Below are 15,647 nucleotides of genomic sequence, written 5' to 3'. Positions count from 1 at the left end.
ATTTTTACGATGTAGTGTCAAGAGCTCGCGTAAAATATCACAAGTTAAAAAATACCTCTTCGATTCCCCTGAGCATATGATTAATCAGTAATTATGAAAACATCGGTAATCATTCTCGTAAAAGATTGGCGCATGCATTTGAAAACGGGAATTTCATATGAACGTGGCGGCGCTAGTATATGATATAATGGTATTCGTATGGAATTATTTTCGTTCATTTGGAGGCTTGGCTGACATACGTAGTCTTACACTACGTGAACAGCTGATCGGTCATCAGCAACCGACGGTGAGATATTACTGATATACATCAATCATTCCAGAAATAAAAAAAAGTCTTTCGAATAATAATTGTGCTCTCACTAAGTGGAGTATAAAATGAAGAAGTGAATCCCATCCATCATTTGATTTGTATTAATTGAAATTCTCACACCTACGCCTATACGTGTAAAATCAACCGAAACTTGAATTTTCACCATCATAGATTTTTGTGTACGTTGAAATTCCTTCTGGAGCATCTCAATGATTGTTGTTGTGTAAGTTGATATGTTAGGCGAAGTTTGTATTCACTCGTTTCTTTCTCATTATTTTCTGTAATTAAATTTGGAAGAGAATGACATTTTTTTTTAATCAGGATTTTTCCCGAATCGTAAAAACTTATCCTGTAAGAACGTGTATAATTCAATTTTTTGGAGGAGATGAAAATTATAGACAATTTCGTCATTAACAATAAGATCAGGAAACTAATGTTGGAAAGAATTTGCGCGGGCGGTTTGACTGGAACCAAATGAATTATTAAAATACCTCAAATACCCTTGAAATATGTGATATTTCGATTTAGGAATTCGTGCAAGTAGTCTTCGCCAGAAGAATGGCGTCCTACAATGGAGGAGTGTCATTGCTCTAACATCGTGATCATGCAGCTATTCCATGAATTGAAGCAACAATTTCCAGCTTTGCCAGACTACATAGTATCTCAGTGCATCGCCCAGGTACACCAAGAGTTCGACCTTCAAAAATCGTCGGAAGCCAATGACGAATACTCAAATTAAAATACTCTAATGCTACGTGTGTGTCCATTTACATTCTCCTACTAATTGTCGTAACCCTTCATCCATTCTTCGTTTCAGTTTTGAGGTACTAATGTGACATGCATTCAATACGTTATATGAGATTATGTATAATTGAATCCTGGAGAATATAGCCATCATAGAACCCTTTTTAAGGGAAATGCAAGTCTTCTTCACGATCGTCGCGCTGAATATAGAAATCTCACAAGTTTTTTGACTTCTAAATATATATTTGCGTTGCCTGCATTTACTTTCTTCTAATATAACGAGAATTTCTGTGATTTTATCGATCGGAATGAATTCCAGAAGAGGTATTTTGCAGGACTATTCATTTTCTATTGGCTTTTTCGAGGATTAAATTACGTGACAATTAAATGTGTTTCAGAATAGCTACGACAGGGAGGTATGTACACGAAGTTTACGCGCAGCACAGGCTTCTCGTTCATCTCCTGGTGCCTTTCCACCGATCGCGCCTGAACCACTACCATCGCGATATGATATAAATATTGGAGACCAAAGAGACAGGAAAATAATCCAAAATTCCTATCTGAATCATCCTAGACCGCAGCGAGCCAATTCCCTAAGTATTGGGAAATTCCGCCGGTGTGTCAGTCCTAATTATCCAAGAGCTCAATTTTCACCAACACCGTCTCCTCTACGTTCTACTAATTACTCTTCGAAGAGTTTATTCGACGACTTATCAGCAAGGAGGACGATTAACGTTCCAGATGATTCGGTGAATAGACCAGTGGGAGATAAACTGACAAGGGGATTCCAACTCAATGTCAATGTCGCTTGCCGTCCTGCTTGTAAAGCTCGTAATATTCATATTATCCAATGAAACGATTCCGTTATTCATTGAAAACTGTGAAATCAACCGCTCCAATATTATTTTCATTACAGATTTTTATACAGACCTCAGACCTTTTCTAGACCGGCGTAATGTGAGTGATGAATCACAATTACATCATAAAGAATCAAGACTGGCAGTGAACCATAGACTTGAAACCTTAGATCAGACGCGGGGTTACACGTCTGTTAGTTTAATTCTCAGACCCCCGTCCTCTGAGCCACAACCTCCTATCGATATACAATCTCAAGGGTCAAGCTTAACTTATACAACTTCTTCGTCAGATTGTAGAGGCTTTCAAAGCCGCTTGTTAATCAGTATCGGTCCTGGAAAAGTCGGCAACGTGGCTGCAGCGAGAATAAAATCGCGAATGGGTGTTACGAGGCCCAATTCATTGGTGTCAGCCATTCAGAATACATCGAATAAATCGACAGGTTGCTTTTTTAAATGACCCTATTAAAAATTGACAAAGTGAAAATCATTTTCCGTTGACTATTATTTTTCCAATGTAAAATAATCTTTTTTTTTTGTAGCCGCGACTCTATCTTCTAGTCAACTCACAAAACCAACTATGATTTCTTCACCAACTGGACCATTAACTATTGGTGTCACAATCCCCAACACCTTTCAGAATTCTTCCAATTTATCATCCATAATGACTTCTCCCCAAACGACCGCTTGTATAAGCACTAATCGTAATAGAACACCATTAAATCAAGGTAAGCCAGCAATGCGGATTTCTCAAAAATTTCAATTAAACATAATTGTAACAATTCCTGCAGTCGCGGACCATCAGAAAAAACGAGTCACTGAACAACTGAAAAGAAAAGAAAGATTAGTCCATGAACTGAGGATGGAGAGAACAAGATTGGAAACGATGAAAAAGGATCTTCAAATTCTCTTGAGGCCTGTGGATCCTACTGTGTCTCCTCAAGTATAAAAAATTTCAAAATTAATACACAAATTCATAGATAAATTTAGTAATTAATTAGGGAAATACTCTTAATCAGGAACTGAAGACAAAGCTTCGAAGTGAAATTTATCAGCTTCAAGTTGAATGCGATAGATTGGCTGATGAAGTCGATCAAAGATCCGATCCAAGAGGTAAGTATACTGTTAGAAAAAGTTTCACAGAATGGAAAATGATGCTGGGGATATTTTACAGTTCCATTCGGCGAAACAAACGAAGAATTCTACCAGGGAATTTATACAGGACAATCTCTCAATATCCCATCGTTCAGTCTGAGACCCCAACCCCCGTTACCGACCAATCCACCAGCTTGGGAGCCTCGAGACTTACGAGGTAATCCCGCGCATCATGATAGAGATGACAGAGACGGTCCATCGTGGGTTTGTCGCATGTGCACTTTCGACAATCATCCATTAATGGACAAATGTGAACAGTGCGACATGCCAAAGTTTCGAGTTGCCGATACAGGTACAACGAGTGTCCCACCACCTATTGCTAGAATACAATCGCAACCATCTACCTCTGAGAATAATTGATTAATCAATCCCTTTCTTGCAATAATTCCCAATGGACCGCAATAAAAAAACGAGACAATATGAATTTTTATCACTTTTTCGCATGATTTTATCAGTGATTTTTTTTTTCCTCAGTGTATGGTAAACATTAGTTTTTAATTTTTCTTTGTCAATTTTTCAAGAATCAAAATAAAAATTCCTTGAGAATGTTATTGTAATCCCTCTGTCATCGATGAATTATTAATCTTAGGAGTTTTTCAATAGAGTAAATAACTGTGATTGCGCGATTAAAAGTAAAGTATGCGTTTTAATACTAAGCGTAACTATTGTTTTACCACCACCCAAAAGAATTTTTTTATTAAAAATAGAAAGATTCATAGGTAATATCGGTTGTAGGAGAGACGCAGGATATTCACATAAGAGTCACGCGTCACCATAATTTTTCAACCAGACGTGAGTAAACTTTTCATCACATTTTCCCTATATTTGTAACCAGATAATTCTACATCGAGAAATATATACAAAAAAAAACACGCAAAAAAATATTGTAGACGTTTTTTTTTTTTAAATTCATTTCGTCGTTATCTCTTCATAATAATAATTTGAAATCTTTAATTGCGTATCTCTTTTGTAGGAACAATGGATAGCTGGGTTGTTTAACACGTTATACGTCTTATCTTCAATCGTAAAGGAGATATAAATAAAATATTCCTAGCCCATTAGCTGTTCTTTAACAATCTTAGAATTTCTTTATCTTAATATGTAACTTATTGCGCATGGAACGACACTGAAAAAGTCAGTCGGTTCTGCACATTGTAATTAAATCAAAAATTGCCATATTTAATATTTCGTTTTTTAATCCAAAAATAGGAAAAAAAGTGAGTTCTTTCAGAAATAAAACATTACTTGGTAGTCGCTTTATATTATTTATTATTTATACAACATTTTTTATTCACTATCATTGCACATTAAAAATACTGTTCCATCACTTCCAACGCTAATCGAGAAATTCAGGAGTAAAAAGCGTTAAAATTTATTCAGGAGGAATGCCCCAATTTTATTCTATCATTTTCCATATCTCGAATGTCTACGAAATTTGGAATTGGGAGGTAGTGTTTTCTCACGACGACAGAGTTGAAACTTTTCTTTTCACTTACAATCAAACAGATCTCTCCATTACACTCCAAACATCATCACCGCTTCATATCGTAATTCCACAGAGCTTCACAATTTATTTTTAATTTTGGTATGAGTCTTTAAAAACCCATAACAGTCTTTGCGTTGAGGAAAATGAAATGTACATTATACAGCCAATTATTTTTACTCCAAACATTTTTTCTATTACGACAATTGTACGTAATCAAATATCTATCAAAACAAATCCATAAATAGAATGATTCAAAGTTCAGTCAACAAACTTAAACGGAATTATAGTTTCAATCGACTATATTATCGTTCAGCTTTCTAAATCTTGGTAGACTTCCTATTTTGGCGTTCGACAAGTCTCATCAGGTAATAGTTAGATAAACCCGACACTCAAAAATCACAAAAAAAAACATTGAAGACAATCATTCATGTGTTAGCTCCATGATATATCGTACCCATTCCAGTCTCTGCTGGGAGCTAAGTGGACACGTCGATTGTTGTAAAAAAATGTCACAACTCCACGGTAACCAGTTCTTGGAACACCGCTCTGTAAGGCATGATTAGAAACGATTTTTTTTTTTCAAAACAACTGCTGTGATCACTCGAAAATTACAATAATGTATGACAGCACAAAATAATTATTTTTCACTTACTCGGAAATCATCCATGAGACCAAGCATCTTGGCAGTAGTTTTATAAGTTACGCGATTAAAATAAGGTATTCTCACTGGACCGGAAGCAATAATATTACCGCTCTTTAGTTCTGGATAGCTAACTACTGTCGTCTGATAAACATCATTCATGAAATCGATGTCATAATTATTCTGAAATCCATGAATTGACGTGCACGTTAAGAAATTATAAATCAATAAAGTTAAAGATGATTGATGTCATTCCACTTACCTTCAATAAATACGTTAAATTCATTTTAGTAAAAGGCACACTTTGATCATTCAGTTTTATAAACTTCAGATGTTTTTCATAGAATAATCCGCTGAAAAATTGGGGAAAAATCAGACGAGATTATAATTTTTGGAATTTTTGTCGCTTTCGAATCTGAATTTGTACTGATCATAACTTTTTTTTTAACAATTTGCAAACATACTTGCTGACGCCAATTTTGCCAAATGTTCTGGTTCTCGATAATTCTGGCCTAATACAAGCTCTGTCTTTACGTTGTTCAGGCTGACGAATCCAGTCATCCCAATAACTAAAAGAAAATTTCAGTGATGATATACCAGCAATTATAAAATAATCGAAATATTTGCCGATTTTTCCATTCATTCAAATCGTATTTACTCTACTCATCATATGTGACTTTTAACGAGTGAAAAATTCGGGCAAATCTAAAAGTGATAAAATAATGGCGGCTTTAATGAGACATCTGCATTATTAATTTCCTTACGCTTTTGGCCATTTTGGTGATAATTCCATCCATAACTCTTTGGTGAGCATCCACCCCAAGCCCGGAAAAAAATCCGTTCGGTATAATAAATGGGGTGCATGAGTGTCAACTAAACTCATCTTTCCATTGTCATTCCAAGCCGAGATACACCACAAGGATTTATCAGCAATTAGTAGTGAATAAGTGCCTAAGAAGTATTCAAAAAAATCTGGGGCTATGTCCAAATCATCTAGAAAATTAATCATCGAGCGTCAGTCGATTTAACGAGAATCAAGAGCATTTTTCTGCATTATATATTATATATTTTTATTACCCTCAACGATAATTGCAGTTTCAAAACCGAACTCCAGAAATACTTGGTTTAAGGCCCATCCATAATGACGTGCGATTTTGAAGTATCCTTTGAATTTTTTTTCTCGGGGTGGAATGTCTATATCAGACTGATCTGGTTGCTAAACATAAAAAAAAATCATTCATAAAAAAAATCTCTCCCATATCAACAATGACTTTCTTCCGTGTGCTAATAATTTTTTGTTTCACCTGAATATGTACCACTTTTTCTCCATACGATCTAATAACATCTGATGTTTGTTGATGGTTGCAATCTTGTGAAACAATTATTGGAAATTGATTGGCACTGGGGCGCAATTTTATTAACTGATCCAGACACCTACGGACGGTTACTCGATTGCATGAGAACACTATCACTGGAATTACTGGAGCTCCACCGTTTGACGGGTTATGGAGGGCAAGGGCCCGTAATTTCTCGAACGGTGAAGCACCCTAGATTTATGAAAAATAAAAAATGACAATTACCTGTGTAATTTCGTCTTTGATATTTTGAAAGATTTACTTTACCTGATTTTTCTGGTCGTTCCCCAGTGCATTTTGTACTCCCTCATTTTTGGAAGTACTCTTAACATAATGATCATTACCAATTTTCATGACGTTTTTATCTAAATCATGGATATTATTTTCAGACTGGAATTCGATCGTGTCAGGCAAGCCATCCTCAACTATTCCTAAAATCCAATCAGTCCTTATACCTACTCATTAATCAAAATCATTAATCCATAGATCGTAAACTAACTTTTTTGTCCTTGCTCGACAATCTTCTCTAGAAGTAATTGATTCTCTGATATCTGCTGCTTGACTTGTTTCTTCAATTTGTCAATCTGATTAGATAGAGCATGTTCCTGTAATTAAATACTCGCGTTATTTGCAAAAATGGTAGTAATTAAAGAGGCTGAATCCAGATACCTTCTGTTCTTCTTTTCCAATCGGTCGATCAAGGAACAAAAAGTATGTGATGCATGCCCATACCAATACAGATAAAAATATAAACCCAATCGATCTGTTCCGCATCTCAAGGATATGTGTCACCTCATCTGGAAATATTCACATATAGTTTTGCTCTTTATAGTTGGTTTGACATATTCACGAAAGTTTCTACCAAATTTTAATAAATTAATTGAATGGTTAGTTGGCTCGTTCGCTCTTTTAATACATCTCTTAAAATATGTATACATATTTTTTTTCGTCAAATGCACATACCTCGTGTAAATAAAACAAAAAAAAAACAATAATCTGATGAGAAAACTTCATAACCCTCACCATCCCTGCATTCCAGAATTCCCAGTACTTCCACAATTTCTTGCTAGTTTTTCCATTAATTAATCAATGAACCCGTCAAATGTTCGGATATCTTGCTGTTTCAATCAGTGCATTAAAAAATAATCCAATATTTAAATAACCTGTGATCCGGCTTCCGGAGCTGGAATTATTTGAAATATCAGGATTACGCGTAAAACTCACTGCACAACACACCTACAAGTCTCTTCTCTTAGACATAAATTTTCTGGTTCCACATATTAATATTCTGTTTTAGGTTGACTGAATATTCTTCCCTCGTAATTATATATCAATGATTATATTCGTTTCGGAAATCATGCACGGTAAAAGTCAGATTAAGGTGCTAGGCGACCATTCCATATTACTTGGATAATGTCAGATAACTTTTTATTGTCAAGGGAGGTTAGGGATGAGCTGCGATATTCGGCAACAATAGTAAACCAAGGAATTTTAATGCCCATGGCTTAAAGGTACGAGGATACGTCAGTGGTCATTCAATTTTGGATAAATGGATGGAATATACAAATTTGCCACTACTTTATAAGATCTTTTCGTTCCACTTGAATTCTGCACTGCTGAACGAAACAAAATAAAACTGATAATAACTTATAATAACAACCATTTAATGGAGGTTTAACCGTCGTTAGCTGAACACGTATGTACAACCAAGGGATTGCCACTCTCCGGCGTGACCAGAGCCCAACCAATCGGGCGTCCCCTCAAAATCATACACGCAAACATAAGTCCAATAGATGTAGCCGATGGGTACGAGGAAAGGGGGAGAAGAAGAGGGCATCAGTAGTGAGTGGGTTTTCATACCCCTGGCATTTTAAGTGTGACACTTTGTTTCGACGAAAAAAAATCCACCAGCAGTTTCATCAATAACAAATTAAATTCGCCTCGTGCTGGCACTATCACGTGAATAACTTGTGATCGGTGTTACTTGTATTTATTTTGTTGTCAATTGGATGATGACGATGGTTATCGTGCCAATGGGGTGGATTGAACGGACTAGATGTGTTAATTGTGAACGTGGTTAGCGACCGGCGCGAAAATGGCAATCTCTAGTTGGATGATCCGGGGTAGAAGCCTACGCAATAACAGATCGCAACGATGTAAGTTCATTATTTGCGTGAATTGTTTCAACGGCTGGTTTGCAGGTGGATTGTTATTTTTCTGGGTTTCTTTTGCAGATCGCCAGGACCACGAGAACAGTCACATTCAGCTTGATCTGTCAAAGGGTTAGTTCCCTAACCTCAGACCCTCCCTCGGGGCTTATTCCTTGAGGATCCGGGATATTTATGAACTATTCTGGAGATTTATTTATCCTGTTTCTAGTCTGTACTTGAAAATTTTGTTTAATCTTCCAGAACTCGCGGAGAACGTGAAAGAAGTTCTCACCCACATATGCCTCCGTCAGGGAGTCTCGAGTGTGAAAAAGCTAGGCTATTTAAACGCCTTAGTTCGCCTGGTGAGCGAGGATGCCACCCTGGATTACGGTCTGTCCTCCGAGAAGTTGTTGTGCTGCCTGCGAGTGGGTCTCATCCACGAGGCAACCCAGGTGCGTGCAGCAGCTCTTCGCTCCATACGATTTCTCCTGAGGAAGCACGAGGATATCCTGACCCTGAATAAGCTGCAGTATCCTTACTTCATCGCTCGTAGCATGGACATAAACCTGAGGAATGATATGGAGCGCATGCAGGCGTTGCGCCTTGTTCGACGAATTCTGGTTCTTTCGCCGAGGCATTTCAGCCCAGTCCTGGCTCGGTCCCTCATCAGCCTGACCAATGGAGGAGTCGAGGAGAAGGACAGAACATTCCGAGTGTTTCTGGCGACCCTCTGCGAGCTAGGAGTCCTGAACTCCTCTCTCCTGATAAGCTGTGGAGGAGTGGCAAGTCTGATTCGCTCAGCCACCACAGGACTGAGCCCATCAATGGTGGAGTCCGTGATTGGTGTTCTCCTGCACCTTCTGAGGAATCCAGAGACCCGGAGGTGTGTCTCTCTCCTATCCTTGGCAGCTCCATACTGCGAGATTCATTCATCCCTAAACGATCGATCGCGGGATAGCCGAGAATCCATATTTTCAGCCAGTAAAATTGCTCTGTTGAGTGTCCTCAGGTCGTACGCAGGTGTTTTGAATTTCTGCAATCCCCATGACAACTCAGGCCTCAAGGCCATAGCAGATATCCTTTATGTGGAGCAGCTGGAGGTGCGTGGAGCTGTGCTGGAATTATTCTATGAGCTGCTGGGGCTGCCTCTGCCCATATGGACTGACGAGCCTGACGTGGCACTGGCTGCAGTCGATCCCAGCCGGCCCAAGGACGAATGGAGGCTCTCCGAAGGTTTTGTCGCTGCAGAGGGACGGTCTATCCTCCCTCCACTGGCCTCCCACTGTCCTAATATCACTGAACTTCATTTAGCTCTTCTGGTTTACGTTCTCCTGGAGTGTGGACTGCACAGAGCCCTTGCAGAGACCATCGTCACCTCTGACACATTCATATCCGTTCGAGCTGCTGTTCTCTTGGGGGCTGTTCTTCATCTGGCTCACTCGCTGCTTCCACCGGACGTATGCGATCTCACGCCACCGCTTCCGAATTTACTTGAACACGCCAGTGTGGGGAGGCATCAGGCACTAGCGGCTGTTGCCATCCTAGGGAGAATGCACTCGATGATGAGGAGGAGGCCGGCACCCTCTAGTCTCTTTCTGGATAGGATTCTACAGGCCGGCAGCTGGCTGAGGCCCTCAGCCCCCAGACGACAGAGAACGTCCAGCAGGAATTGGCTGAGGAGAGAGTCACCAACTACTCCTTTATTGAAGGACGCTCAAGTGTTGAGCTCCAAGGACGCCCTCGCCTGGAATTGGCCGGTAATAAGATCGATCCTGCGATCGAGGGAGGACTCACTTAGGATCTTTCACGACTCTGACCACAGGTTATTCATTAAGAGACTCGTCAGATACTTCAAGCCCTCCTCCAACAGGTACAGCAGAGTCGAACTTGGTACTAGTGTGACACTCACCAGAGAAGCAACTCTCGCTGGTTGTGATTTAGTCAATTGTTTGCTGGAGATTCAGGAGCCAGAGGGGACTAGGCTGCTCAACGAACTCATCGGGGATATTGCTGAGCAAATATCAGCGATTACCACTCAATCCTCTGCCCATGACTCTTTATTCTCACCGAGACACATGACCACCACTTGCTGTCAAAAATACTTTCTCTTTCTCGGGCAATTGAGCCAATCAGCCAAGGGAACTGTCATTCTCAAGGCTTTTAATCTCCTGGAGAAAATGGAGGATTTGGCTATTTCCACAAACCACGATTGCTACGTGAAACTGATTGTTTCGAGTCTCGATTACACGAGGGAGGGGCCCAATAGGAAGGTCCTCAGTAAAATCGTATCATCAGGATTGCTGGAGCAGACTCGTCTGTATGCTACACAGTTCTTGAGGCTCATTCTCAGAGCGAGAATGAACGATGCTTTTCAGTGGGCGTTGACTCTGTTGACTGGGAGATTGTCGGATGACAGTAGAACAGTGGCTTTGGCAGCCCTTGAGGCCCTCCACGAGGCCAGTGAGGAGCCAGAGTATCTTGAGACATTTCTCAATCAAGGAGGACACAGCAGGGCGTGGGACAAGTGGTTAGAACACCTGGGGGATCGTGGCTATCTCCTTAATATAAGATTCTACTCGCTCAGGGCTGGATGCACGAGGCTTCCATCACCTGCTGAGGAACTCGAGAAGTGGATCAAGCCTGGTGGCTTCGCCGAGACTTACGTAGGCCTCCTCGAGAGGGAGATTCACGACTCGTTCACCAGGCGACAAAGGGGGGAGAATGGGAGCTACTTGAGAAGACAGACTAACATGCTGGTGCTGCCCAAGGACGTTCTCATACCTCCTCATCTCCTGGGGCAGCTAGTCCAGCACGAACTGGGGATGCAATTACTGACGAGGAAGAATGTAGTGCAGAGGCTTGCCAGGACAATTCAAAAGTTTATACTTGACTTCGCCGGAACGGATAGTGAATCATACTCGAGGGCGACCAAGAGCAGTAGATCAGGATTTGATGAAACTCACTTCATGTCTGAGGAATCTGGCCCTGAGGAGGCCTCAGAGCACAGACTGGAGACAATTATAGACGCCGAGGTGATGGAGACTGTACCGCGACCCGTCAGGAAGGAGTCCTTCCACGTGGACTCTCAGAGGACGACGCCAGAGAGAAGTGGGGATGATCAGGAGGGATTGGATACCGAGGAGAGAATTCTCAAGGTGAAAGCAGCCCTCTGGAGCGCTGGCCACTATGGAACGTCCCCTGCTGGAGTTGAGCAGCTGAAAAATCACAAACTCGTGGAGATGATGACCAGTCTGGCTGAGAGCTGCCAACAATACGCTGTCAGAGCAACTGCCATGTATGCACTGAGTTTGATCAGCACTACGAGGGCGGGGGCTGACGTGCTGGCTCTCTATGACTGGCCTTGTGTGAGGTACAGACGGGGAGATCAGTGGCCCATTGTCCAGCCAACTCCACAGTTCCCTGTACCCAGTCCTGTGCCCATTCAGAAGCATCACAGGAGTCTGAGTGATGGAAAGCCCGAGCTTCCAGATCCCATCGTCAGAAGAACGAGAAACAGATCTGAAAGCGCTGTCACTGATATCGAGACCAAGAGACTGGCCTTTCCTGAAAGAGGAGAAACACCCAGTCCGGTATCGAGTGTACAGAGGCTCAGCCAACAGGATGCTGAGGGATACGCCAAACTCAGGAGATATCAGATGCACAGAAGACCCAGTTTCTCTCACAGCAGCTTGGAGATGTATAGCTCTGATGGTCGACTCTCGCTGCAGAGCCTGTCCGAGTTTGAGTCCTCTAGGAGCTGGACCACTGATAATCCAACTTCTTTGACGCCTCCTGCTATCGTTACTAGGGAGGAGGATCCCGGGGACACTTGTTATATGGGGATTTGTCTCCCCAAGACCCTTCAGATGATCTTTTCATCGAGTACGAGGACAGGAATAGCTCACGAGGGAAACAGGAGCGATGGGGAGAACAGCCAAGGAGATGAGGAGGACGAGGGACAGGCTGGGGATCACTGCAGGATTTGTCTGGTGTGTTATAATGGCAGGAACCAGTGGGATGACGAGGTGAGTGAGGGCGATGCCAAAATTAGAAGGGAAATTTTGAGACATGCTCAGAGGCTGTCTAACCCGGTGTGGTATCGACACAGTCGGCAGACATTGTTACGACTGAGGCAGAGGTATCCTGAGAAATTTCAAGACACCTGTCTATTCTCAGAAGTAGCTTCTCGCCTTGGGAGTGGAACCTACAGACTTCCAGCCAGGAGATTCCTCCAGGAACTCTTCCTGGACGTCTCCTTCGACGTTCTCTACCTGGAACCAATGAAAATCCTTAAGATTCCCATTGGCACAGAGGAGAATCCTGTGCAACCGACGTCCACAGGTCTCTCCACAGATTTAAACATTAGCCCCTCAAAGCGACGAGTCAATGGAAGATTGACAATACCAGAGGTCGAATCACCCTCATCAACGACCTCTGAGCTTACTAGTGAGACGAGGGACACTGGTGCAAAATTAAAATCCCCCGAGAAAGCCGACAAAACTGAAAAACTCAGCGACGAGAAGATAATAGCGGAAATACTAAAACCTGCTGAGAGGCTCAGGATATCCAAGAGTTCCGATAATAAATTATTAAAAGTTACTGGTACAAACACTGCCATCAGCCTTGATTAGTACTCCAATCTAATGAATCATAAACTGTAAATATTTTATATTAATGAGAGATGAAGATAACTATAATTATTGAATTATATTAAATAAAGGAAAGAATTCAGGCACTGCCAGGATATTAATGAGTCATGAATTTTTTAATAGTCATCGACTGCAATTTTTTCACCTTGAGAAAAATATTAGATTAATTATTGCGCGATCACGTAGTTATGTAATATTTATTTGGAGTGAGTTCCCCCTCCACATTTGGCATATCAGTGCGGTTGATTACTAGTAAAAGAGTTCGAAACTAGAATGCCGTTGAAAGTGAACATTATAAGTCGAAGTTATTACACCACAGCCATGGAAATTGCCAAAAAATTTGTTGTTGTGAAACATTTCCAAGGAGAGCCCAAGGCATCAGACCTGAAAATCGTTGAGGAAGAGTTGAGACCGATAAAAGATGGAGGTAATAATGAGACACATTTAATTAATTTTTTTCGCTCTACAGATAGTTTTTTCAATTGGTTTAAAATAAATTTTCCGTCTCAGAATTTTTGACACAGGCAGAATACATATCAGTCGATCCCTATCAACGAAGATACATCACCAAATTTCCACTGGGGATAACGATGATTGGTTCCCAGGTGGCGAAGATAATTGAGTCGAAAAATCCTGATTATCCAGTGGGGAAGAGAGTAGCTGGATGGCTGGGATGGAGGACCCACACTATTCTCGATGGGAAAGAATTCTCTGGAGCAAGTCTGATCAATCAAATTCCGTATGTTCTTCCAGAGTTTGGGAATCTTCCACCATCTGTAGCACTTGGGGCTGTGGGAATGCCAGGGTAATTTATTCCTGAATAAATAATCCCTGCTATTAGTACTTCACGCACAATAATTTCATAATTATTCAAAGAAATACCGCGTACTTCGGTTTCCTCGAGACGTGCAATCCACAGCCCGGCGAGACTCTAGTCGTGACCGGAGCTGCTGGAGCTGTTGGATCCCACGTGGGACAAATTGGCAAAATAAAAGGTATGAAGGTCATTGGAATCGCTGGATCCGACGAAAAATGTAAATGGCTGACTGAAGAATTGGGTTTTGATCATGCGATCAACTACAAATTATCGAACGTCGGGGATGAGCTGAGGAAAGCAGCCCCTGAAGGAGTCGATTGCTTCTTCGACAATGTGAGAGAATCTGCAATAAATAAATAATTATATAAATAAATCAATGATGGAATGGTGTTGATAGGTGGGTGGACAGATCTCCAGCGTGATAATCTATCAGATGAAGCTAATGGGAAGAGTTTCGGTGTGCGGCAGTATTTCTTCCTACAACGACGACGAAAGGGACATTTCAACTCTTCCTAAAGCGACGATAATCCAGCCGGGGCTGGTGACAGGGCAATTGACAATCCGAGGGGTTCGTGTTGTCTACTGGCTGGACCGGTGGATGGAGGGAATCAATCAGAACCTCCAGTGGATCCAGGAGGGAAAGCTCAAGTACCGAGAGACAGTTACTCAAGGCTTCGAGAATACTTTTCAAGCTTTTACTGGAATGTTGAAGGGAGATAACGTCGGAAAAGCTATCGTAAAAGTCTGATTTTTTCTAGCATTGAAAAGGAATTCAATTGAATTTTTATATTTTTAATAAAATATGATGAGTTCCACCCAGAAATATGATGAGTTCTGACCCCAGCGGCATCGTAATACTGCACCCCAAGAGAGGGAGGGCGCCACACGCAATGCTGGGGTGTTCATCACGTCGACGGGGTGAATTTTATTTTCTACCCTATGAATGCTTTTTGTTTTTTATTTGTTTAACTGGATTTGAGACGACTGTAGAACGTGCGGAAGGAAGAAACCACATCTTGTGGAATTTCAATGGAAAAAATTATTCAATATGTTGAATATATACCACTAATAAAAATATATTTTCATAATAATGCGCGTTGTCCTATCGGTAACGAGCTCGGCTAGCATGCCGACGGCTGGGGTTCGCTCCCGCCAACATTAATTTTTTTTTTTTTTATAATTCCTATTTTTTTTTTTTTATCAATGGCTAATTAATGGAAATATCCTTTAAAAACTGAATATTTGAAAATCGAGAAGATATCCAGTGAAATTGAAAAATTTGACATTTTTTAAAACGAAACTTTTGCAATATATATACTCCTAATGAAATTATTATATTATAATTATGCGTTATCCTAGCGGTAACGTGCTCGGCTAGCACGCCGACGGCCTGGGTTCGATCCCGCCGTCATTCATTTTTTTTTTTAATAATTCCAATTTTTTCTTTCGGTAGGGATTCACTGCAATTGCAAAATTCGAAATTTTTG

General features: G+C 40.9%; 4 protein-coding genes across 11 annotated transcripts; 3 read left to right on the top strand and 1 right to left on the bottom strand.

Annotated features, from left to right (window-relative positions):
* Window positions 1–240: 240 nt before the first annotated feature.
* Window positions 241–4,767, top strand: Tab2 (TAK1-associated binding protein 2). 2 transcript variants are annotated; one of them, XM_011299546.1, is made up of 10 exons: window positions 241–533; window positions 839–989; window positions 1,453–1,885; window positions 1,971–2,351; window positions 2,451–2,636; window positions 2,700–2,851; window positions 2,928–3,021; window positions 3,083–3,355; window positions 3,799–3,855; window positions 4,037–4,767. In XM_011299546.1, the coding sequence occupies exons 2-10, from the start codon at window positions 882–884 to the stop codon at window positions 4,060–4,062; spliced, it is 1,710 nt and encodes a 569-aa protein (XP_011297848.1). In that variant the 5' UTR covers window positions 241–533; window positions 839–881; the 3' UTR covers window positions 4,063–4,767. The 2 variants fall into 2 exon arrangements, with proteins under 2 accessions (XP_011297848.1, XP_011297849.1); XM_011299547.1 differs by lacking the exon at window positions 839–989 and having other exon boundaries at window positions 1,458–1,885.
* Window positions 4,340–8,300, bottom strand: Mgat1 (alpha-1,3-mannosyl-glycoprotein 2-beta-N-acetylglucosaminyltransferase). 7 transcript variants are annotated; one of them, XM_011299554.1, is made up of 12 exons: window positions 7,785–8,299; window positions 7,568–7,727; window positions 7,214–7,341; window positions 7,044–7,149; window positions 6,812–6,975; window positions 6,494–6,736; window positions 6,267–6,405; window positions 5,954–6,182; window positions 5,654–5,758; window positions 5,452–5,542; window positions 5,202–5,372; window positions 4,341–5,095 (listed from the first exon to the last, which is right to left on the bottom strand). In XM_011299554.1, the coding sequence occupies exons 3-12, from the start codon at window positions 7,316–7,318 to the stop codon at window positions 4,982–4,984; spliced, it is 1,467 nt and encodes a 488-aa protein (XP_011297856.1). In that variant the 5' UTR covers window positions 7,319–7,341; window positions 7,568–7,727; window positions 7,785–8,299; the 3' UTR covers window positions 4,341–4,981. The 7 variants fall into 7 exon arrangements, with proteins under 7 accessions (XP_011297854.1, XP_011297855.1, XP_011297857.1 ...); XM_011299552.1 differs by having other exon boundaries at window positions 4,340–5,095; window positions 7,508–8,300; XM_011299553.1 differs by having other exon boundaries at window positions 4,340–5,095; window positions 7,708–8,300.
* Window positions 8,301–8,396: 96 nt separating this feature from the next.
* On the top strand, window positions 8,397–13,438 carry rictor (rapamycin-insensitive companion of Tor). Its single transcript, XM_011299545.1, has 3 exons — window positions 8,397–8,700; window positions 8,779–8,826; window positions 8,956–13,438. The coding sequence occupies exons 1-3, from the start codon at window positions 8,640–8,642 to the stop codon at window positions 13,323–13,325; spliced, it is 4,479 nt and encodes a 1,492-aa protein (XP_011297847.1). The 5' UTR covers window positions 8,397–8,639; the 3' UTR covers window positions 13,326–13,438.
* Window positions 13,439–13,560: 122 nt separating this feature from the next.
* LOC105263371 (prostaglandin reductase 1) lies at window positions 13,561–14,983 on the top strand. Its single transcript, XM_011299544.1, has 4 exons — window positions 13,561–13,770; window positions 13,854–14,148; window positions 14,220–14,493; window positions 14,558–14,983. The coding sequence occupies exons 1-4, from the start codon at window positions 13,617–13,619 to the stop codon at window positions 14,906–14,908; spliced, it is 1,074 nt and encodes a 357-aa protein (XP_011297846.1). The 5' UTR covers window positions 13,561–13,616; the 3' UTR covers window positions 14,909–14,983.
* Window positions 14,984–15,647: the final 664 nt, after the last annotated feature.

Source organism: Fopius arisanus, unplaced genomic scaffold (assembly GCF_000806365.1).
Source record: "Fopius arisanus strain USDA-PBARC FA_bdor unplaced genomic scaffold, ASM80636v1 scaffold00014, whole genome shotgun sequence".
NCBI classification, from domain to species: Eukaryota; Metazoa; Arthropoda; class Insecta; order Hymenoptera; family Braconidae; genus Fopius; species Fopius arisanus.
This window is presented reverse-complemented; position numbering and strand designations above follow the sequence as displayed.